At 41.1% G+C, this 24,707-nt stretch overlaps 1 protein-coding gene across 1 annotated transcript in view; it reads left to right on the top strand.

Moving 5' to 3' along the window:
• Window positions 1-18,427, top strand: part of prdm6 (PR domain containing 6) — a 91,735-nt gene extending 73,308 nt beyond the window's left edge. The window contains exons 7-9 of the mRNA XM_070963955.1: window positions 431-806; window positions 11,716-11,892; window positions 18,313-18,427. Of these exons, the coding sequence (XP_070820056.1) occupies window positions 431-806; window positions 11,716-11,892; window positions 18,313-18,427 (668 nt within the window). The remainder of the gene's footprint in view (window positions 1-430; window positions 807-11,715; window positions 11,893-18,312) is intronic.
• The last annotated feature ends 6,280 nt before the right edge of the window (window positions 18,428-24,707 follow it).

Here is a 24,707-nt window from a genome sequence, read left to right as displayed (position 1 = left end):
GAGAGCTGCTAGTGTTCTGGTCACAGCTAGATGCCCTCCCATCAGCAGCACAGCTTCTATCATCCACTGTCACCAGACACATGTTGGATGCCTTTAAAAAACACAGATATTTTGGCCTGAATTTCAGACATTTTGGATTGATGTCTGTCCATTTTTGGTTTGAGAAAGATTACATTCAGAATTTGTTTGGATGCTTTTCTTCCACTTACAGTAACGTGACAAGCTGTAGTCACCTCAATAATGTTATCCTCTCTTCACCTGTCTCTCCTCTGCTCTGCTCCCTACATCTGTCCAGTAACAGTAATACAGGGAAAGCTAGCTTGGCTACCTTAACATTGAAGGCAGTGGAAGGGGAAACACTGCATTCTCTTGAAACCACCAACTAACTGCTTCACCAAATCATTTCTGTCTTTTCATTTTTTGTGTCCAGTAAACGTCCCAGGCACAGTGGTAGAGGCCATGACCAGACAGGAGTCTCTCCAATCCTTCAGCAAGAATGGCAAACCCTCCTCATCTTCCTCCTCCTCCACCCCCAACGCCGCCCTCATGCGCTCCATGGTCTTCCCCCACTCCCCCTGCTCTCGGAATTTATCCCTGTTGGACAAGGTCGGGGTCGCGGTTCAGTCGGACTCCAGTTTCGGCCAATTGGGGTCAAAGAACCAGCGGATCCTCGCAAGCCCAACCTCCACCAGCCAGCTGAGCAGTGAATTCAGTGACTGGCATCTGTGGAAGTGTGGCCAGTGCTTCAAAACCTTCACCCAGAGGATCCTGCTGCAGATGCATGTCTGTCCGCAGAATCCAGACAGGTAAGACAGCATCTATTAAGATTATTTCTGTATGAATGCTGATGCCGGGTAAACCTCCTACATGGAATATCACAACTAGCAAACTATTACAGAGTAGAGAACTGTCACAAGAGGTGATTTTTTCCTTCCATCTGTTCCCACCAGAAGCATTTTAATAAGGACAATAATTTTTAAACATTAGACTCGTAAACTGTGCGGATTAGATGAATTGTTGTGTAAGAAAATGTTGACGTGTCCTTCCCAGTATAAGTTTATAGTTCCAAAAAAGTTTGAATCATCCATCAAATTTCTCAACAGAATCACCAGATCAAGCCAACTGTGTTGTATTCACACTGCTGCAATATGAGTCCCGAGCCCAATACATTGCAGTGTATTTAACTTTTGTGCCCCATTGTGGAAATCGTTGATTACAAAACATTCAGACTATGATGCACAAGCTGTTTTTGAGCTTCAAAATGAAGACCACATCAAGATTTTTACTGCAAAGAAAGCATTTTGGAGGATTCTGTGAAGTGTAATTTGTATATATCACATAGGCAGCCATTGATTCCCAAATATTTTTGTTATATTATATTTTAATATAAGACTCCAGCTAGGTTTAGAATTGTTTCTGTAACTTCTAATGGCTAAAGAGAATAAAATTCTGGAATCATGGAAGCAAAAATGACACTTATACAACTTCAGTACCTGTATATAGTTTGTAATAAAGGCAGGAATACTCATGTGGATTACTCATTAATACACTGAACATGAGACAGCATTCGAGTTTTTAAAACCTCTTGTTACAGTTTTTCAGAGGCAGCTGACAAGCCAGACATTCAGCTGTAATTTACAACTTTGGTTGTCTCATCATCACACCATTAGTGTGTGACAGAAAGTGGGAGTTTGTGGATAAGCTCGAAAAGAGTGTAAAAGTGTTTAGAGAGTGTATAACATCTGCCAACTTAATTATATACAGCATGGATGGAGGAAGGAGGGAAGAAGAGGAGATTTGTGTGTATTTGTGCGTGTGTGTGTGTGTTGGGTGGACAGAGGATGTATTGGAAATTTTTTGCTTAGCTTTATTTTTTGCGGGGAGAGTCAGAGCAGCGTATAAATCAGTGCTGTGCGTCAGTGAGAAATACCTCGCCTTACGGTGACGGGGCCAGGAAAACAGATGCCACTTATTCAATAAACTAATACTCATAGGGAAGAAAAATGTGGGCTGGATATGGAGGAGGGAGGGAGGGTCGATGTGGAGCTGCCTGTCAATAGGAAGGTTTTATGGGACAGAGGAGCAGATAAAATTCAGCTGAACAAGCCAAACAGACCTGAGTCCTGGAGCTCCAAGGCTGCACTGTACCTAGCACTGATGTGGACTGGAGTTAGACCAGTAAGCCCATCACAGCATCACTCAAAAAAGCTCAAGTCCTGCTCTAGCCCTAGCTAGACAATGTTGATGATACTGAACAATATGAAAAGGAAAAAAAATCACATTCCCATTATTTTTACAGATACTGTGATTGTGATATGATTTGCAGGCCGTGGCATCTCTGTAGCACCACAGTGCTTCATTTTGTGACAGCTTGTCAAAAAGTCACACCTCCTGACATTTGGATATTGCACATGACCATTTTGCGATTAATTGTTCAGGCATTTGTTGATTATTCAAATTGTCATTGTCCACAGAACCCCAGAGGATGACAGCATGGTAAGCTGCACAATATTACAAACCTGTAGGAGGGTAGACTTTTGAAGAACCCCCAAAATATTCTAATCAGCGGCCTCAACTGGGAAGTCAGATCAACTTCAGATGAAATTTATTATGTACAGCCTTTGCCCTAGCATGTTCCCATTGAGAATTTCCTTTATTAGTGTTTCTAAGAGGCAGTTATAGCAGTTATTTTACAAGCATTCAAACAACCACAAATCCCAAGAACCTAAGCCATAGGCAAGCATGAAAGCACTGTCAAAACCTCATGGAAGCTTTAGTTGTTTGACTACAACACCACACTCCTTTATCTCAGACTCTTAATGTTTTGGTCTTCAGTTAGTGACAGTTAGTTAGTGTTAATGTAAAGGAGCCACAAAACAAGGAGGTTTCAGACGAGGTTCTGCAGTTGGTTCCAGTGGCACTTGAGGAAGTCGTACAGGTCCTTTAAGTGAGAAGTGTGGTCCTGTTGGAGTCCTATAGGTGGTTCTAGTGGTGGTTTAGTGTGTGGTCATTGGGGAGTAGCTTGGAGTCTTGCAAGGAGTTCTGCTTGTTCTTTAGAAGGTCGTGGCAGTCATTGGGGAGTTCTTAAGGTGGTTCTTGTGATCATTCAGTAGTATCTCTAGGACCTAGAGGAGGCAGGCAGTAATAGAGGAAGTTGTATAGTCTCTTGGGTGATTCTAATGGTCATTTAGGAGGTTGTAGAATTCCTTTAGGTGGTTCTTGTGGTCCTCAAGTAGGTTTTAGATGGTTGAACATCCATAACAAGGAGCATTGATGCTGTTATCACATCAACACCCTTTGTGTTGGTTTCTACTAGAATTAGTCATCTAACTGTATTATTTTTAAAGAGGCATGTTTCAGTCTTCAGACATTACACCAGTATAGCTGCTCTGTGAGTATAGGAGTCTGGCTTTTCCTCCATTTGCCTCTCTCGCTTTCCCTTCTTCCCTTCCCCTCTCATTCTCCCTCTCTCCCTTCATACATATTTATTGATGTTTACTTGATGGGAACATTTGGAGTTGAAGACTGATGGCTCTTTATATCAGCTTCAAAAAAACACCACACACCTTCTCTCAGCTCCATCTCTTTTAGGTTTGTTTTTTTTTTCTGCTGAGTGTTTCTTTTTCTGAACTTTTTCATCTTCTGTGTCATTTTTCCCCCTCTGTGTCATTTCAACAGAATCCATCATCAGAAGAGCAGTTTGTTTACGTCAATGAGGCCTTGGAAGTGCTTTCGCTTCAGTTTTAAACTGGTGTCGGGATGCAGGATACTGTTTAACTTTTGTGATGGTGATGAGTGATGAATCAGGAAAAAAGTCAGAACAACAATGGACTACAAAACCAATGCAGTATAAACCACTGCAATGAACACAATTAATAACCACTGCTGTTATGATTGATGTGTTTACTGCACTGGTGTTTAAAAGAGTCATTAGTGCTTTTACTGAAAATGGGGTATTTTTTGCTAAGCACTTTGATCTCCAGTGTTCACAATTCAGGTCTCCTTCTGGTGGCTGATGTTGTTTATGAATAAAGCATGTATGTGTATATGGATATAATCACGCTTGTTTATCAAAGGACAGAAAGTTTATAGCTGATTGAAAGTGTGTATCATCATCGAGTTGACTCTATAGAGGAATTAAATGCTCATTTTGTCATTTGTTTTTACCATCTAGTTATGCCTTGTCAATGATTTGGCCTCAGCACACTGTTCTTCAGTTTTTCCAGTGATGCATTAAACATTCAACATTCTCTATTACTTGTGTAAGGACTACGATAATCTCAAATGAGTAATGTGGTGCATTAAATGTTTAACTCTATCACTGGAAAATCTTAGAAACCCTGAACTAAGACAGTTGACAAGAAAATGCCTTTTCCCACTAATGAGCCTGAAAAAATGTCAGTGATGTTGGATTCATTCTCATGATGATATTTTCATTTAAGATGCTTGAATTGTCTTAAGAAACAATGTTTGGTGGAGCTTGTGCTCTGAGAATATACAAAATAATAAGGAGCATTTAGGCCTCGATTAAGAGTCAGATTTTGCAGATTTTTCTTGTCTCAAGACCTTAATTACAGAGTAGAGCATGCACATGTACAATACAATAATGGCAAAATATCTGGGACTGGCAGCAATATGTGCAATGTTACTCAAACACAAGTAAAATATACTTCAAGATGACCCCTACTTTACATGCAACCTTTGGCTTGTTCAGGTGAAATAACAGGGAAGTCTGGCCAAATGTGACGGTGCAAAACGTTGCCATGAGGTTCCTCCAGAATAGCAGCAGTTTCAGGACATTTAGTGTTGACACTGGTGTTTTCCACCTACGCCTTTGGGATTCCAGTGTGGCTTCCAACACGCTAATTAACATCTACAGTAGAACTTCCAAAGACACTTAACAGTGAGTCATCACCACTTATCCAATCGTGGTTAAATTTTGTTTATCTACAAAAGAAATGTCTGTCAGTTTTCATTGAAGTGAGCGTTTACTGAAGGTCATTTGTTGAAGGTTTGTAGTTGAGTCCAGTTAGCCTTCAGTGATCGAATCTAATGATCTGCTTTTTCATGCTGTGTTCATATTTTAAGCTTTATTCACAAGCAGACAGTTTCTTTCCTTGTAAGGAAAGAGTCACATTATGAAATGATGATGATGATGATGATGATTGAAGTTTGACACATTAATAGACTGGATCAACTTTTATAAAATTTGAGTGATGGACTCAATATATTTATAGTTAAGATGGTGTTAATTACATCATCTACTCGTCTTTCTCAGGGACTGTTAAATGATTTTAGTTGAGCCTTTCTCTGCTGGGCTAACTGCTCAACTCACTGGTAGTTTTGAGGTGTGAGGAGCATTGTTGATATTCAGTAACATCTGACTGAAGTGTATCCATATAGAGTTAAATCTAATCCAAACCTGCAAGGCTCACTTGCCGCTCTGTGAGCTGAGAAAATTCACAATAACACAATTAACTCAAAATGTTTGCATGTCAGGCTAAAACAAGACTGTTTCTCTTTGTTGCTAAACAGTTGACATTTAGGAGATTTATCACCCAACAGTGAGGACATATTTGCATTTAACACTAACACAGATGTGTGTTGTCCCTGCTGGACTCACAGATGTGTTGAGAAATGACTTTATTCTTTTTTCAGTGTGTAGCCGAAGGAGTAACTAATAATGATCCATCACTTTGATGGACGGGCTTGTAGAAATTCCTTCAAAGTCTATTTGTATCTGTCATGTTTGCCACTATAATAAAAACCTACTTTGTGTTCCATCTGCATACAAGTGCATTTTAATGTGTTTTAGTAGAGCTCTCTGTAATGCTGTTAGTAATATAAATTTCCCATTTTTCTGTTTCAGTTGCTGTATTGGACCTGATTTTGTTTGATTTGTATTTTTTTGATGATTCTATTTATTTAGTTTTAATGTTATGGCACTTTATTTTTAAAGCATGACTAACTGGCTGCCAGCAGGCTATCAGATATCATCTCTTGCCTTTTGTTGTATTTTACTGTGACTGGGTCCAGTTACAGTTGTTAGCAGCCTGACTTGAGCCTCAGTGCCTCTGTTTGGTGCCAGAAGACCCTTCACATGTTAAAATGTATGGCAACGTATGGTAACGTGTGTACGGTGAGATAATAATCTCTCCTTAATGACTGCAATTTCTTCATAAGCTATAATACCCATAATCCAAACAAACAAAAACAAGGCACTCGCTGTGATGACATGATAGTGGCTGTTAGCTTGGTTTTTTTGTTCTGGCCTCACTTGATGAGTTCAACTGTTGATGAGACATAATGTGAGCTTTCTGCTTTAATAGCTCAGTCAATACAGTCAAAGAGAGAGAGGAAGAAAGAGAGAGGGAAACATGGATTCGGCGGAAAAGACAGAGCGAGAAGCAGATGAAGGAGTTTTATGTGTTGGTATGGGAGTTTACCAGTGTGTGTGTGTGTGTGTGTGTGTGTGTGTGTGTGTGTGTGTGTGTGTGTGTGTGTGTGTGTGTGTGTGTGTGTGTGTGTGTGTGTTCAGAGAGCCATTGATTGTGTATTGATGAGGCGGGAGCAGTGATTTATAGCTGCTGGTCTTGGGGGAATTATGTCTTCATACGCGGCAGACAGAAGAGTCGTCCTCACAGCACAGATATAACTCCATATGGATTAGACGACTCCATACGGGTCAATCAACACACTTAATTCTGCATCACTGCATGCTGCAATCATACACAGACTCACTGTGTCCAGGCTCAACTTTAGGCTCAAGAACCTCTGTCTGCTAAGAACAGTGTTTGACCTACAGGGCACACGAATGCACTGTGTCTTTTTGCAAATTGTTAGTGATCCAGTGTTGTTTTGTTTTCAGTTTTGTTCATTCCACAATTTCTGTTTCTGCAACTCTCAGTGATAACTTACATTTTCCCGTACGCAGCCAAACTGCTTCTGGGGCAAAGCCTAATAGACGATGTATATTCATCTATAAATGATGCTCACCCCTGACCTTACAGGTTATATTGACATTTGAGATTTTAATTTAAGAACTTGTTTTTACTGGCTTCTGGGTGTCAGTGATGTGTTGTACAGATTATGTCAGCCACAGATAATACTTGTTTTGTGGTCTTTTTATGGGTTTGATTGATTAAAAGAATAGCATCAGCCTTATCCTTAGCTGGAAGTAAGTGTCAGTGTCTTGACACATGGCAGGACAAGTTAAATGACTTTACTATCAAGAAAATGACACTTGATTCAACAGAGTTCATCTAACAAGTTAATTTGTGTTGGAAACAGTTGAAATTATCTCTTGTCTATACTATCTCCTGCTCCACTCATGACCACCGTCTTGACCTCTGACCTCCCTCTGATGAAATGAAAATGTATCTGTGCCAAGAAACTCCATTCCCATGTAGTCTTACTAACTGGAGCTGTGAGGAGCTGGCTGGCATGCAGTTTGGGTCTCACACACACATTCTGTCTTTTTCATCAGCTCATGTGTTAAAGGTGTGGACACACAGCGACACGTTGACACAGACTCTGTTGTTGTTACCACATGTTGTGTTGAAAGGCCACACAAGGTTTATTGTCCTGAGCTGCATTTCACAGATGTGTTGAAAATGACAAATTTTATAGATCATGCACACACACACACACACACACACACACACACACACACACACACACACACACACACACACACACACACACACACACACACACACACACACACACACAGGGCAAACTGGGACCAACATGGCAGCCAGTTCTACTCTCATCACCCTTCCAAACCAAGTATTATTAGTTTGCCTGTGAACCAAATCCAAGCGTCTATTTTGTGTTTTTGTTAGCCTGTCGCTGTGTTGACTCTGAACATATGTGGCTGTCTGTGCTGTCAACAGACTGTTACACCATCAGACTGAATAACTGTGTGATGCTAATGGGCACCAAGAGAGATGTTGCTCAGTTAGCTGTCCAGTGCAACAGCCCAAGAGGAGCTGGCTTGTTTGTAATGGAGATTAGTAACAAAAGCGGAAATAGACATGTTTTATATCCTCAGCTGTAAGATCTCCTGAAGTATAAGTGGAAGAAAAAGTGAATCAGTCAGCTGATGAATATGCAACTATGTTGATAATAGACTTGGTTATGTTGAAGCACATAATCAAAAATTTGCTGCGGAGGATGAGGGTTTGCTTCTCTCCTCTGTTTCATATTGTTGTAAACTTGAACTGTTGGTGGACAAAAAAAAGAATTTTCTGACATTTCATACCATTACATATATAACAATAAAAATATGAGATATTTGTTACTTATATGTTCAACTTGTAACTTCTTTTCTGTTGTATTTGGATGTTTGATGAGAAAGTCTCACCAGAGTCTCAACTTAAGAGGTTGCTGATTTGGTACCTGGAAATCTGGTTTGAGTGACAGATCCATGTGTTTGATTATGACACCAGTACAAAGTCTTTTTTATTATTAATTGACCAGGAATGAGTGCCTGCCTGTCTTTGACCAACGCAGTGTATTTGCAGATGTCGTTGTGGCAAAAGTTGAGCCAAAGTGGTGTTTTCTGCTGGGACCCGCTGCATCACGATCGTCGCTGTGTCAACACAGTTGTCTCATTGATGTGAAGGAGGGGACTAGGTTTGTTCCACATTGTGTTAATGGTACATGGACGCAGCCTAAATATATGTTTGCATTTTTGTGTTTTTGTATTTGTGCCACAGAAGAGACTCAGTGTCCTCATACATTTGAGTTAATGTGAGGATCTTTTCCCGTCCTGCTTGCCTGTCATGGTTACAGCTAGAACTTGGGTTTAAGTTCAGTGAATTAGTCTGAGGGTCAGTCGATCTGTGAGCTGTAGGTTTTATGAGTATATACAATGTACTAAACAATACAGTACAAATACCCAAACCATGTGGTAATTCATGAACTCATGATTGTTTGCAACAGTTGTATTCATTTGTGCAAAAGAACATATTTGCATGTTCTTGTATGTGCAAATATTTTGGTTGCATATGCACATACCTGTGTGTGTGTGTGTGTGTGTGTGTGTGTGTGTGTGTGTGTGTGTGTGTGTGTGTGTGTGTGTGTGTGTGTGTGCGTGCCTGTGTGTGATGGAGGTGTTTATGCTTCACCTCCTCCTCCTCCTCTCTCCACTGTAATAAACAATAACCGGGCATTAATCTCCCGGCCTGCTGCCTTAATAAATAATATCCACACATTCATCAACTTAAACTATTCACAATCAATGCAGCTCTTCATAGAAAACCCACCTAATAAATAGTGGTGCGGCCCACTGAGGCGTGAAGTTATAGACCAGTCGGCTGATAAATGAACCGACCCCCACGGCGAGACGCCTTTTATGTGGAAAACTGCAAGTGAGAATTTTTCGATTTTATATTACACTATTTTACTCTTATTACTTTCCTCTGTGCGTGCGTGTGTGTGTTCTCGACATTCTCTCAGGGTACAGTAGGTGTTTGTGATTTATTGAAGCGGTGAAGATGTTGGTCTATTTGTTTTATTCTAGTTCTGGGGTGTTTACCTATTTGTAAGGTACTGATGTCAGAGTTTTGTCTTATTGGTTTCAGAATAAGAATCACTTTATTTTCTGACTACAGGCAGCACACAGGATTTTGTCCCGGTCGCACTGCTGCAGAAACAGTTTAACTAACACACTAAAAGCGAACACAGTGATAAACAAGGTACAGCAAAGACATATACTGTATATGTCTTTACAAGCACGATGATGCACGGAGAAAGACATTCCTGCCTACACCATGTGGAATATGGTGATGAGAGCTAAATATGGGACTGTAATGTTAAAATTCATCAGGATTGTAAGGAAGGAAAATATATTGTTCAGTACGTGGGGAAAATAGACATATGTACTTTATATATATATATATATATTTTTTTTTTTTTTTTTTTTTATGTGAATGTAACATCAAAAACATTAATATTTTTCTTGAAAAAAAGAGTTACTTTCATCACTCAGCTGTGACTGAAGTCACTTTTGTGGAATTTGAGGGCTTAAGATTGAAGCTCATTAACACAGTCATCAGTTAGAGGTGGTGGTCACAACATTAGTGTCGTGTTATTGTTTGTATTATATTAAGGTCAAGGAGCAAGTGTAGTTATGATGATGTTTTTAGTCCACAAAGGTTCTTGAATTACATTTAATGCATTATAGTTTGCCAGTTTATCTAATCGGTTCATTAGTTACTCTTTACTGTTACTGAATTTTAAATTTCATTCCATAAATGCTGTTGCCAAATTTTCCTAGCAGGGGAACATTTTTGACAAGAGCTGTCTGAGCATACCATTAGTTTTGGTTTCTATAGGGGCGCACTCTAGACTGTCTCATCTTCAAAGGACGACTGTGTTCAGACTGGCTTTCTGATTTTTTGTAGGATTCAACTTTATGGTCTGCTTCCTTTCTTTTATGCTTTATTTTGGAAGTGGTTAGCAGCCAGTAGAATAATCTCCCTCTGAATATTTGAGTTGAGTAACAAAGAAATGGCCCTGATTTTTCATACTTACAAGATTGCTTCCTCTTAATATTTTGATTAGAAATAAGAGAAGGTTTCCCATGTCTGTAAATGGATAGAAGCAGGACAGATGATAAGGGAAAATTGAGAGAGGATGCAAGATATGAGCAGGAAGTGGTCACACTGGAAGTGTCTTATAAGTTAAATCAAAATAAGTAGATAATGATAACAGACTGTGTGTTGGACTCAATAAATAGAAATGGTGTAAGATTAGATCTGCTGCTGTATGGAAGCAGGACACTCTATTAGCAGACACACAGCTATTGTTTGGCTGTTTGTTTCAGTCTGATTCAGTCCTACTGCAAGCGCCCATTTGGAACAACCCCCCCCCCCCCCACACACACACACACACACCCACACACACACACACACACACACACACACACACACACACTCATACTCACACTCACACACTCAGTCTCTTTATATCTATCTCTATCTTCTTTTCTTGTTCTATTGCTGTCTCTATCTTACTCTCTCTAACTACACACACACACACACACACACACACACACACACACACACACACACACACACACACACACACACACACAGAGTGATAGATGGTCCAGTCATGATCTCGGCCTGCATTGTTGATGAGGGTCATGCTGCCATGGTTACCGGAGCAATGTCTCCTGCTGTGTGTGTGTGTGTGTGTGTGTGTGTGTGTGTGTGTGTGTGTGTGTGTGTGTGTGTGTGTGTGTGCGTGCGTGCGTGCGTGTGTGTGTGCGCGTGCGTGTGTGTGTGCGTGTGTGTGTGTGTGTGTGTGTGTGTGTGTGTGTGTGTATGTATGTATAGGCCATCTGTGTTTGCAGACCTTACATTATGTTTACTTGCCTCATGCCTCTCTGTCTATTTCTGTGTCCTTATGCTTAATCTCTATGAGTTTTTTGTCTAATTAGCTGTATTTGTGAGTCTACTTGTTTGCATTCAGTCACCCTTATATAGCCCAGAATAACAAGTTTGTCTCTTGGCCTTTACAATCTGCATAATATAAGACACTCTCTATCCTGATGTCTTCGATTTGGGAAGGGCTAAACTCAATGAGAAAAGAACTGCATCATCCTGCAAGACCTGCATCATACTCCCAGCTCTGCACTATGACACCTGGAAAGAGCACAGACAGCACATACACCCCCCCTTATTTTCTCACCTGTCTTTCTCTCAGACCATACCAGTGTGGCCACTGCTCCCAGTCCTTCTCTCAGCCGTCAGATTTGAGGAACCACGTTGTGACGCACTCAAGTGATCGACCCTTCAAATGTGGATACTGCGGCCGTGCGTTCGCTGGTGCCACAACGCTCAACAACCACATTCGTACGCACACAGGGGAGAAGCCGTTCAAGTAAGTAACAGTGAGTACCCCCCACCCATCCAACCCACCCAACCTTCTGCTCCTTCCTGCCTGCCTGCCGCAGCCTAGCCTGACCAGTTTCACTTACCTATGACACCCAGCTAACACCTACTGACATCCTCTTAACTACTTACTGACACCCTCCTTACTGCCTCACCTGATGGCAACTTGGCTGTTTGGGATATCACTTTCTCTATATATTGCATAATTCATTTTAAGTGATCCGAATACAACCCATGCAGCCTCACCATAAAGGTTAGAAAAAATACATTTTAATGTGCACAGAGTAAAGCATTATGAGCCCTTTGGGGACTTTAAATACAAATTTGAAATCTTTATTCTAGATCTATCTTTCTTCTTGACATTTTAGTTCTTTAACTCAAAAGAGGTGAGGGTCCGGTTCGGGGGACAAAACCAACAAACAAGCAGAAGAAAGTGCTCTGCCTTTCTAGGACCTTTTTTCTTGTTGTAGCTCTTTTCGATTATTCACGATCCCTCTGTGGTTATGTGAGTATTTTGTTACATCTGCTGTCATAGCTGCTGTGACCTCCGGCCTTTGTTCTCCTTACCAATGATTCCTGTGATGTTGGCCATTGAGGAAAATCATGATCCTCTGTGGATGAGAGCGTCAGTGGAAATGTATGCACAACATTCAGTGTAAATACAGAAGCAGCTCAATCACAGCACTTAGCAGCTCGGTAATGAATCTTTGCACCCTGAGATTGCTCATTTCCATTTTTACTTGGTGAAGACTGGTATAATTAGAGGGCAAGCCATACTGCAATTAGGGGTTTCTGAAAGCTGCTGTTGTCATGCTGTCATCCCGTCAGCGGTGGAGGACAATTAAGATTCCCCCAGTGGACACAGGGGTCAGCATTCAGGGAGAGGGCAGGAGGGTGAGCGAGGGGAAAGGGCGAAAGAGTAAGAGATATTAAAGAAAGTGAAGAAAGCAAAATAAGGGATTTGAGTTGTGGGAGATCCGAAGGACACATATCGGGGGAAAGCAAATTAATTTCCTTAATAAGCAATCAGAGGAATCCGAACTTGTCATTGACGTGGGGAGCGAAAGGGCAAGAAGAACAAGTAAGAAAATGAGATAAAGAGCGCGGAGGAACAAGAGATCACGGTGTAAAAAGTGAAACGACAGGCGCCGACGAGAAATCCGGTTAAAGCAAATCAGCGTTCTTAATAAGCAATCGGAGGAAACCCCGAACCTTTTCATCAGCACTTCAGAGTCTCAGTGGAGGCGGAGCGGGACAAAGACAATCATGGACGGGCGTCAGAAATCTTTAGCGGATCGATGGCCTTGGGGAGTTATCTCCTTTTGGACGGTGCGGCAAATAGATTAAAGCTGCCACTGTCACTTTGTCAGGAGGAAAACGCTCAACTTTATTTTCCCGCTGAGGAGACAGAGGCAGGGATTCTGTGTGGTCGGCAGCTTTTCAGCACTGAGACTCGCTGGACTGTGGAGCCTGTCAAACGACTGCTGCTGTTCTCTCCGCTCTTCTATCGTTCTACTGTATTCTGTGTAAGCACTTTGTCTTTCCCGCTTGTTCAGGGCTGTTTCAAAGTGCAACAATTTAAACTTTTGACTTCCTGTAGCACTGAAGCTCAGCCTTGGAGTATATGCAGTATGTTGTCTGAAGAGTTTTAATGTGATCTCTGAGCAGTGGCTCCATCCATCTGTGTGAACAAAAGCCTGATTTCTCTCCTGCGATTGGTGGGACTTGAGTTGTACACGCAGTAGCTGCATTATACTCTTCTTACTTTTACAACATTTTTTTTTTTTTATCATTATTTTTTACAAATTCTAAATACTTTTTTAAGCAGTTGTTTGCTATAGCACCCCGCACCACCTCCAAATCACAAGTTGATGTGTTGATGTTGATGTTTTGGAGTTCAACGCAGTTCACAGTTGAGTTTCTAAACATCCACCCTGACCTCCAACAATGTTTGGGAATCAGGTTGTATTTTTAACATCTCCACAACATGATCAGTGACATAGTTATCACAATAACACCTATGCACTATGTTTTATTGCTGTTTTATTTTTGTTTTTGTCTTTGACCAGTTTGGGATGGTGAACTATGAGTCAAACGCACAGAAACACAGCACCTACATATCATCATCTGAAAGTGAAGTTTAAGTGATAACAGATTGAAAACATCTGCATACATCCACAGCCAGCAGACATAACAACAACAACACAACACAACATTATAATCCCACTGGAGCGTTTGTGTCTTCCTGAAAGTCCCAGATTCAGAGACACACTATCCCTTTACATGAGAAATCAAGATTTGTTTACACATTATCGTATAAAAACACATATTCATGCAACACTCATTCTCATTCTCTCAACACATTTAGCACTAAAGAAAAAAACCTAAGACACATGAAATATGGCAGTGTTCATGTCCTGAAACCTGTCACCAAATGCCTGAAGGAGTTTTCTCATTCAGCAGCATATTCAGATGTCACAGCAGCTTTTGTTCTTGCAGAGCAGGAACATGCACAGTGTTTCCTCTTTGCAGTTCCCACAGTTTTAATTTCACTTCAAATGACTTCACATTTGAAAGCAGAGAGCTGAGAAGCTGCTGGAGCTTGAGGTTCAGCTCTCAGAGGCTCTTGAGGATCACACTTCTAATTTAGATGATACAGTATTACAGCTGTTAAAGCCTGAAGAAAGCATTTTACAGAAAAAGAAAATGGCCTTAAAGGTGAAATGGTACAAATGAATCTCATCTATCTTTATCAGCTAGTTGGTGTTTGTATGCTTTTTGGTGCCAGGGTGGTTGTGTACTGTGGGTTCAGAAAGTGGAAGTTTGGTGAGAGCCCGAGGGACAGTCTAACTGTAGCAGGAGAACCAGAACTATGAACTAAAAGAAGCTTAAAGCTGTGATTGCATGATTGTATGGTTGTGATTCTCAGTGGGTACAGCACTGATAGCAGCACTTTCTCATTACTGATGTATTGATATCAAAAATATTCACTCAATAGAACTTAGAACAAGAAGAATAACTTGAATAAGTTGCAGGTTCATCGCAAACATTCTTACAAGCATCAGATTCTGGGTAGAATTTAGTAAAAACAGATGTGATGATTTGTCTGAGCAGCTGTCTGAATGCTCCAACAGTACATTTTAACACAGCTGTTAATGGAGATTTGTACACGTCCCTCTGCCTCTTTCTGGTCCCATCAGTCCTATCAGTATGTGACTGAACACAATCTGTACTTGTTTACTTCCCATCCTGTCCCCTTTATAGAAAAGATTAAGAAGTGAGCTGAAACTTCACTGATCCTTGAGGGAAAGTGATTAAAGCTGCCTCTGTCATTTTGTCAGGACAAAGTGCTCAACGTTATTTTTCCCCGCTGGGAAAAGAAGGATTGTCCGGTAACAGACACTGGCTGGTCGATAGCCAGTGGACTGTAGCCGCCTTGTTTCAGCTCCACTCTTTGTTCCGCCGGAGAACCGTCTTCGTGTCTGTCCTGGTGGATAAGTTGCTGTGACAGAGAAGCTTCAGAGGAGCTTTGATGTCAGTCGCCGTTGTGGGTTTTGTAGATATACAGATGAATTAGAGCAGGAACGACCACCTTGAGGGCAGAGCAGTTCAGTCAGGGCTCTGTTTTGTTTTTCTTGTGCTGTAAGAAAATTTACAAAATGAGAAAGACTCAAATGAAAGGTCTATCTGCTGAACGTCTTTTCAGAACGAATACTGTTGTTTACAAGACTGTAAGATGTCTCAAACACATTTAAATATACTTAATTACAAACTGCAATACTCCAACCTACTTTAACAGATGTATTCATGCAAGGCTATAATATTCATCACAAACAGCTGTGTGATAGGAAGATGTAGAAAATTAATTAATTTCTCTTGTTCTCTGTATATTTTCTAAGAAATTAAGTATCTGCATGAAATTGTTACACATCTAACTTAACCAAAGTGTGGTAACTTTACTTCAAACTTTAGAGTTCAAATTTGTGTCATTGACTAATATCAAACCATCGTGGATCTTTGAGGGCACCAGAGTCTCCAAACTGAGCAAACTTATTATTACTTTTTAACTGTTTCACACAATGTGCAAGTAGCCATATCAAATTTCTGGGCCACTTCATGACAACACTTTATGACAATCAGAATCCTGTTGCGCACACTTGCACTCCTTAGGTGTGAGCAAGCATGATGTGTAGTGTGTTTTGAGTTAGTTCAGCAATTCTTTTGAGACCTACAGTAAACCCTGTTATCTACCTTTGTAGATAACAGTACAGTTATACCAAGATCCTGAGTAACTATCGTTGAATGTAGCCTCTCTGTGTAACACATAACATTTTATAGCCTACGTAACTAGTAAAGCATCTAATTTTAGCTACTTACCCAGCATATCTCCACATCTGTCTATAAGCGACAGAATGTCAAAGCTGTCATCACACATTTACTTATTTATTTACACCCAGCATTCACAACGCCTCAACGTGACCTTTTTTTTGGCATGCGATTGGCTATTACAGCCCACTAGACAACTATACAACACTGTTTACCTACTGTGTTGAAACTGAAGGTTAACAGAGATACATCCAAGTTCTACGGTTTCAGACTACCTCACCAGATGTGTGGTGACAGACATATTTAGAATGACGTTACGATGTGTAATGTTATTTCATTTGGACCATTGGCTCCATGATGAGTATCTTGCTGTTTGCAAATCGCCCCATCAGGCAATGCCACAACGCAACCAATGCCAGACCCACACCACACAGCCAAGCCAGATGTTCCATTTTTGTGCGGCTAAAAGCAACACCCTTTGTCATAATACATTGGTCAGTACCATGGATCACGTCAGCTGGTGAAGTACTTTGGCAAGCTAGCCAACAGACAGGTCTGCTCAGGTAGTTACTTCGCTAGCAATAATGTTTGTAAACAAGCAAGCTAAGGTTGTATAGATTGGACGTTGGGTCCTTCATAACATTAGCTGATAGAGTTTGCAAACAGCAAGCGAACCAATCTACCAGCCAGATCAGCCCTGGGAGTCTGGACTAATTAGCGGACATTATCCACCCAAGACAAAATTTAGCTAGCTAGCAGTTTTCCCATGTTAGCAAGCAAGCTAAAGTTAGCTAACATGACACATTTGGACTGGTGTTGGACTCGGTGCTGTGCTGAGTGCCGGTCATTTGTTGACATTAGCGCACTAACAAAGCTAACGGACAAACACTAAAGTGTTGTGTGTGTAGCTACAGAGTAGCACAGCTTATGTCATTGTCCATACACTATGAAACACATGAAAGAGCTGTGATACTCCTTCATTATGTTGAACACTGCCAGTTTCACTTTTGTTCTGACAGTAGACTTAATTATCTTGGATATAAGGCTGCACAGATAAAAGGGATGATGTCTTGACAAACCTAAATGCCAAATAATTATGAATTATGTATGACCATGAAATTAAGTCTCAAGCAAAAACGTAACCTGCTTTAAACACATACAATAAATACAGAACATCGACTAACCAGATTACTAAATTATTAGCACACTGACTTTTGGTTTATCTCTGTATTATATGAGATTTAATTAGAAAAAATTCAAGTTTAAGAGCTTCAGATTCCAATTGTTCAACCGGCACTGGACTGAGCTTCAGTCCAAAAAGAATGTGTGTCTCTCCGTCCTTATCTAGCATGCCCCTCCCTCCCTCCCCCTCCTCCTATCTATCTAACAGCATGTTAGTCTTGTTTCAGGGCTGCTAAATCCAATACCTCAACACAGCTTTCTCTTTGAAGAGCACCCTCCCCACACACACACACACCCTCAATTCAGCACACACACACACACACACATTTATATACATTTAACTGCCCCCTAACCCCCATCCAGCTCAGACTAAAAGCTCCCTCTCTTCTCTCTTTCAATTGAAAGTGACAGTGACGCTGCTTTATCAGGCCTTGAGATGTCTGTGCTTGTGTGTGTGTCTGTGTGCTAAAGTGTGTGTGAGATGGGAATACCCTCCCCAGACCACTAGATGGATTATTGACAGGTGGACCCTGGTGTGTGTGTGTGTATGTGTGTGTGCGTGTTTGTGTGTGTATGTGTGTAATTTTTCGGTCAGGTTGTGAAGATCAGGACAACAATTACAGCTTGCTGCTCCACTGGGCCTCACACACACTTTATACCGTCACTGGATATTAGAGTTAACAGGGAGATGTGTGTGGGTGTGGGTGTGTGTGTGTGTGCTGACATATGTGAAGGTTGCATCTGTGTGTTTGTTCTGTGTGGTCTTGTGCTCTTTCTCTTCAACAGTGTTGTGTTTTTCAGAGCTTCTCTTCATACAAACTCTCAAACTAATCACTGTTTCTTATCTGTCTTTTGTGTGTTTCTCTTTCTGTATGTCTGTTTCTGTGTGTGTGCGTGACAGGTGCGAGCGTTGCGACCGCAGCTTCACACAGGCCACTCAGCTCAGCCGCCATCAGCGACTTCCCAATGAGTGTAAACCAGTGAACGAGAGCAGCGAGTCCATCGAGGTGGATTAACCCCCTGACTGAAAAAATACTGACACCACACCCACATTAAGGTGGCTAAATTTGAAAACGCATCTTTTTCTCTCCATTTTTGGCCCTCTATCCACATTAAGACTGCTGATTAAAAAAAAAAAAAAAAAGCAGTGGATGAATCTGAAAGTGCTGGCTTTGTGTTTGACGAGGGATTCAATCAAAAGTGACATGAGTCCGCACTGGTTCAGGCCTCCATTGTGTTGTTACTGTCCCAGGATGAGGACACACGGTCCCAAATCACCAAATGATATCAGCAATTGAATGGACAAAAAAATATTTTACATTTGGCTCCATGATTCGCACACAGGAGGAGTTTTTGTTTATTGATTCAATGATTTTTTTTCCCCATCTGCCGTAATATTCCTATAGTGAAGCCAGAACACTGATCAGTTGTCACAGATACAGTTAATGAGTACACAATGTTCACACAGCGGGTGATTTGTGTGATTTAAACAGCTGCCTGTGGATAATCACTAAGTGTGCCAAAGGGGAAAAATCATACATAGTGATAGAAAGTAAGTTTGTGTGAATTGTAACATTTAAAAATTGAAGTGTATCTAAGCCGAGAGGGCAACGCAGCTTTAAAATTGCTTTATGTCAATGTGGAAGACAAAAACTGAGCAGTTCGAAAAGAACAATGTAAGCCTGTTAAGTTACGGCAGCAGTCTGTCGCCTCTAACTCATTCTGTGATTGCTTACTTTAAATGTCAGCGTAGCACTTCTCAGGGTGCAGGTGTTGTCAGTATTTATTCTGATCATCAGGAAACAGTGGTTTCATTGTGTCAGTAGCAGGTAAACTGGTAGCATTTATGAGCCAAAATCAAACCATGATTTTGTACTAACAAAAAGGACAAGACTGAAACTGAATCCTGAGACGCGCTGAGAAGAGATTTTACTGTCCTCCTGCTGTCCTGGCATTTCAATGTGGACAGAGTTCTGAAAATGCACATTGTTCTTTAAGAGCGTTTTCAGATTTAGCAGCTTTAGTGTGAACATCGTCCGACTGTTTTGACCTAACTGACTGACTCCTGGAGAGGAGGGACACTGAAGAAACCTTCATCCTGCTGGAGAGAATCCTGATTCATCCAAACCAAAGATCCTTTTTTTTCCAGCAGAGAAGAGCTTTCAGATAAGGGGACTGGACTAATGAACTGAGCATTTTGGGGATGAGGATATTTATTGGAGACTTTTGGGAATCCCGTCAGGGTTCCCTCCAAAGAAAACTCTTTCTTGAAACTGGGACAAAAACAATGAAATACCAAAAAATCCAGACTGAGGTTCTGGCTGTAGCTTTACTTCTCAGTTTCTTTTTTCTTTTTGCAGCAGCGATGCCAAAGGAGGGCGTGACCAAAGCAAACAGACTGAGAATGCACAACAAACAACGACACAAACATCACAAAATGAACAAAAGAAGATGACAAGAAGTATGTATTGTAAAAAAGAAAAAACAAAAGAAAAAGAAAGGACAAAAGAAACAAAGTCTATTTATCGTGTTGCTCATATCATGCTTCGGCCACTTTTGTTTTCAAATGTTGCTAATTTAAGTTTTGCAGCTCTGATGTCGGCAGATGGTGGAGGAAGGAGGAAACACTGACATGACTTCTTATAGAAATATTCCCACAGTTCATAAAGAGCTGTGCTGAATATGAAGCTGACACAGCATGTGTTTAAAATGGATTTGGGTTAAAGTCACTCCATATTTTTTCTCATCTAAGCAAGTGAAACATTTCTTCCTTTGTGCTCCGTCTGCTTAGTTATTTTTAATCATCTGAGGCACAAACATCAGAAAATCCAAAAAGGGCAAATGTTTCTGGTTCGATAGATCCTCTCTCATCTCATAATAAGTGTTGTCTCATAGAGTATATTTGCTGCGCAAAACAAGTTTGAATCCATTCACAAGCAATCTCAGATTTGTAAATAGTCCTGTGTCATTATGATACACTTTGTATGAAAACGAGTGACGAGCAAAGCACAGTTATTACGTGGACACCAAATAGGTTTTTGTGCCTGAGAGTTTAAAAAGCTTTAATGATAATAATAAACTGTAACTTCCCAAAGACCAACAGAGTGTTGAACCTGTAAATCTATAGTCCAGACCAAAACTCAAAGGGATGTTTCACTGCAGGAAAACACCTTCAATGTTCACACGCAAGTGTCTGTTAGAGTTCCTGAGTTCCTTTAGTCAGCGTCAGAGTCGACATGAAGGACCTCCACACTCAACCTTAGCCATTTGATTATTGTGAATACAAACTGCAGACGTGGAAAATCTGCTCACATCTGAAGTTTTAACTTAAAATAATAAAGGATTTGTTTTAATAAGAAAATCATATTTAAGTTTCTAAATTGGAGCAGAATTGTAACATTTTTTCTCCATGTTTTCCGGTGAGCTCTGAACTCAACAATAAGCCAGAAATCAAGTGTTTCAGATGGATTATTTCCATTTGGATCAGTGCTGTGACGCGATGAGTCCTGATGTTTGTGCTGTGGTGGCAGATCCACAGGACAGACTTTAAACAGCTCTTCAAACTCTTCCAGATGTGTTTGTGTCACTAAAAGTGAAACCATTTTGAACCAGAGTGAGGCATCTCTTTACTCAGAACGCTGATTGATCCAGTGCTGTATATAGAAAAATACAAACTATGTGCTTTTTATATGAGGGATCAGTGGGACTGAGGTAAAATAATCTGACTAAAACACAAATGTGAATATGAACCAGAGCTCTGAGCAAATTCACCTTCTGTTCACATCTGTCACGATGCAGGATGGAGCTCAAGAGACAAGCCATCCTCCAGCTGCCATGCTGACCGAACAGAGACGACCTGGTGACATGTTTCCATGTTTCTATGAGCTGCAGTGAATTTGACAGCAGAAAACATTGCTACAAGTCATTCTGCTACAAGGCAACCATGACTAAAGTTCAAACACACCAAGTCTGTAAACTTACTGTTTAGTCTTCAGAAGTGAAAAATTAAACCCAAAGTTGGTGTTGTGTCATAAATTAAAGGTTTCCAATAGTGAAAAAAAAAACAGTAATTAATATGCAGAATGATTTTTTCCTCAATTGGCTGGAAACATAAAAGACTCTCTGTGGATGGAATCGACCCTTTGGATCAGCTGGACAGATGATGAATGTTGCTCAGCCTTCTGATGATGATAATCATTTCCTCTGTAATATGACTGACAGACTCTGATGGGACAAACCTGTCATGCCAAACAGAAAGACTCTGTGAATCCATTTTGACTCGATCTTGTTTGCATGATTTCTCCGACTCCTTTACCCCTTTTTTTAATGAATGACAACATGAGATCAAAAACCAAAAAGACATTGTTCCATAGGAAATAAAGCTGAAATCCAGTTTTGATTCTTATCAGTGATTCTCTCTGTGATTTTATTGCTCCACTGTGTTTATCCAGGCAGCTGTACAGAGAGTATGTTAAAACCAGTGATAACAGTCTTTTCTGATTCTGCAGCGCGGCACCATACCTCCCTGACTTTCTCTGTGCTTACAGGCAAGTGCCAGCAGGAGCAAATTAGACAAATTGAAATGCAATTCGATCAGTTTAAATAAGCTGATCCTGGTTTGAGGTGTACACTAAGAAGTTTTAAAGGAGTTCATGTGTTTAACCTATATACATTTATTGGAACAGATTAGCAATCACAAGTCACTCATAGCTTTCTGGGCACAGAAGACGTCTTGCGCTTCAGGATATAACATTCATAGGCAGATGATGACCGGCGGCCCATAGCTTTGAGCGTTGGAACGGGAGCTAAAGGTGCTGCAGTAGTTGCTGCTCCAATGTGGAGAGAGTGAGCGGTGTAGCGTTCTGGTGGAAGGCCACAGGATTGGCAGCAGAGGCGAAGGCGTGAGGCAAACCAAGCCCAGGACGTGGATTTTCACTAATGGAGGATGGCTGCATTGTTCAGTACGGTGGCCAACAAGGGCAAATGCGCCGCAAATGGCAAAACGCTGCAAACACGGGAATGATGCAAAGCCAAAAACACACAAACACATAAAACAAATGCAACAAAAAAACGCTGCAAGAGAAAAATGCTGCAATCACAGAAATGAAGCAGAAGCAAAAACTTACAAACACACAAAACAAATGCGAAAGAAAAAATGCTGCAAATATCAAAACACACACAACCCCAAAACAACTGCAAGAGAGAAACGCTGCAAATTCACTCCACAAAACGGAAGTGCGCCAGGCCACTAGGGGGACTCGACCTGAGGGATAGACCAGTCCTGTAGGACCAGACCATAGAGATATAAAGAGTAGACGCCGCATCGACCACTACTGCCTATTGGCGCTGATGAGCCGTGGGTCGCCGTCTTGGACCGGTCACCCGCTCCACTCAGTGCTGTTTGGCAGGCGCATTTAATCATAACTCTCTGAATACTAAACTGATTTTCACGTGTTTTTTTTTTTTTTTGCTGCAAACGTCATACATGTAGCTATGATACAGGACAAATGGTTCGGCGTATTTTAATATTCATATGGGATTAACAGTAATGGAATATTCTGATGTAGCCAGCGGGTGACTGGTCCAAGATGGCGTGAATTTGCAGTGTTTCTCTCTTGCAGTTGTTTTGGGGTTGTGTGTGTTTTGATATTTGCAGCATTTTTCTTTCGCATTTGTTTTGTGTGTTTGTAAGTTTTTGCTTCTGCTTCGTTTCTGTGATTGCAACATTTTTCTCTTGCAGCGTTTTTCTGTTGCATTTGTTTTATGTGTTTGTGTGTTTTTGGCTTTGCATCATTCCTGTGTTTGCAGCGTTTTGCCGTTTGCGGCACGTTTGCCCTTGTCGGCCACCGTAGTTCAGGATTCAAAACTGAACTATGAAGGCACTTATAACGGTAATAATGACAGGCAAGGTGGCTACGGAGAAGGTGGCACAAAATGAGGTGAAGTTAGTTTAATCATACGTTTTGAATGTGGACTCAGCTAAGCCAGATCGCAGTCTGCAGGGTCGTCTTTAATCTCGCACAGTCTGAATAAACAGCGAGCAGGTCAGGCTGGATGGCGTTACCTCTGAGCACAGTTGGCAAAACTTCTGAAATGTAAACCGGGACAAAGAATCAGCAGTTTGGTTATTCAAACCTGGAATATGAGCTGCTCGAATTATGAAGTTACTCAAGACAGATGACCACGTACGGCCTAATGAATCTTTTGATAAATGGGACTGACGAGCGTCTTTTGTTGATGACACTGACAGTCGCCTCGTTGTCACAATATTTGTTTCCTTGCCCAGTGTTTACCCCACAGAAGACAAGCAAAGACAATTGGGTATATTTCCGTAAGAGCTGTGGAAGAAGCGTTAGCTTGGAAAGATGACAGTCCTTTCAGCCATACATCAGCAAACCACTCATTACTGAAAAAACCTCCAAAACCAATGGAAGGAGCTGCGTCTGTGTACAACTTGAAAGCCACTCCATTCGTCAAGCAGACGAGACCTGAAGCGGAGCTCAGACCTGCAGCCTGCATCCAAGATCAGCTTATCATGAAGTTTCTCTACAGTTTTGAAGAGATCGAGAAGCCTGGACTTAAAGGAGCGACCTTGGGGAACAACATGCGAAATTAAGAAGCCCAAGCAAAGAGAGCAATTCTTTTTTAGAAATGGCTCCTTGAATGTTTTTCATAACTTCTCTGATGTGGTTTAATTTTTCCAGGAAGGGAAGCCTGCATCACGTTGGTATCTAAGATGAAGCCTAAAAATTCAGTTGACTGGAGCCGACCTAACAGACCTAACGTCAGAAAATCACCTCGGTAGTTTGCAATTGTTCAGACGAAGGATCCAGCAAAGAGCTTCTGACAAGGTGTCAGATGTTTTCGAATGGGAGTCTGACTGAGAAATCCAACATGTCTCTCCATTTAACGGCAAAAAGATGCCACTGCGACGGGTGTAAAGGCGTCACTGTGATCTCTGCCTTGGCTCGCCATGCGCCCCTCGCTGCTTTCTTAATAAACATAGTGGCATCGTCAACAGAAGCTGGAATGCCAAGCAGTTTGGCCTCCTTAACTTGCGCTATGTTTCATTTTATGTTCAACTGTGATTGGAGCATTTCAAAAAGGGGTGTGGCTTGTGTCCTGCGCCACGCAGATCACCTGAGATTCTCACTTAAACGTGTTTTGAGCTCAAACGATAACATGAACTCCCACACAGGAGGTTTACTGACCGATCAACAGCTGCCTCTACTTACTGTTAATAATCTGTAACACACACACACACACACACACACAGAGGGCCGCCTTGACCTCAGC

This window comes from Chaetodon trifascialis, chromosome 6 (assembly GCF_039877785.1).
Source record: "Chaetodon trifascialis isolate fChaTrf1 chromosome 6, fChaTrf1.hap1, whole genome shotgun sequence".
Classification (NCBI taxonomy): Eukaryota; Metazoa; Chordata; class Actinopteri; order Chaetodontiformes; family Chaetodontidae; genus Chaetodon; species Chaetodon trifascialis.
This window is presented reverse-complemented; position numbering and strand designations above follow the sequence as displayed.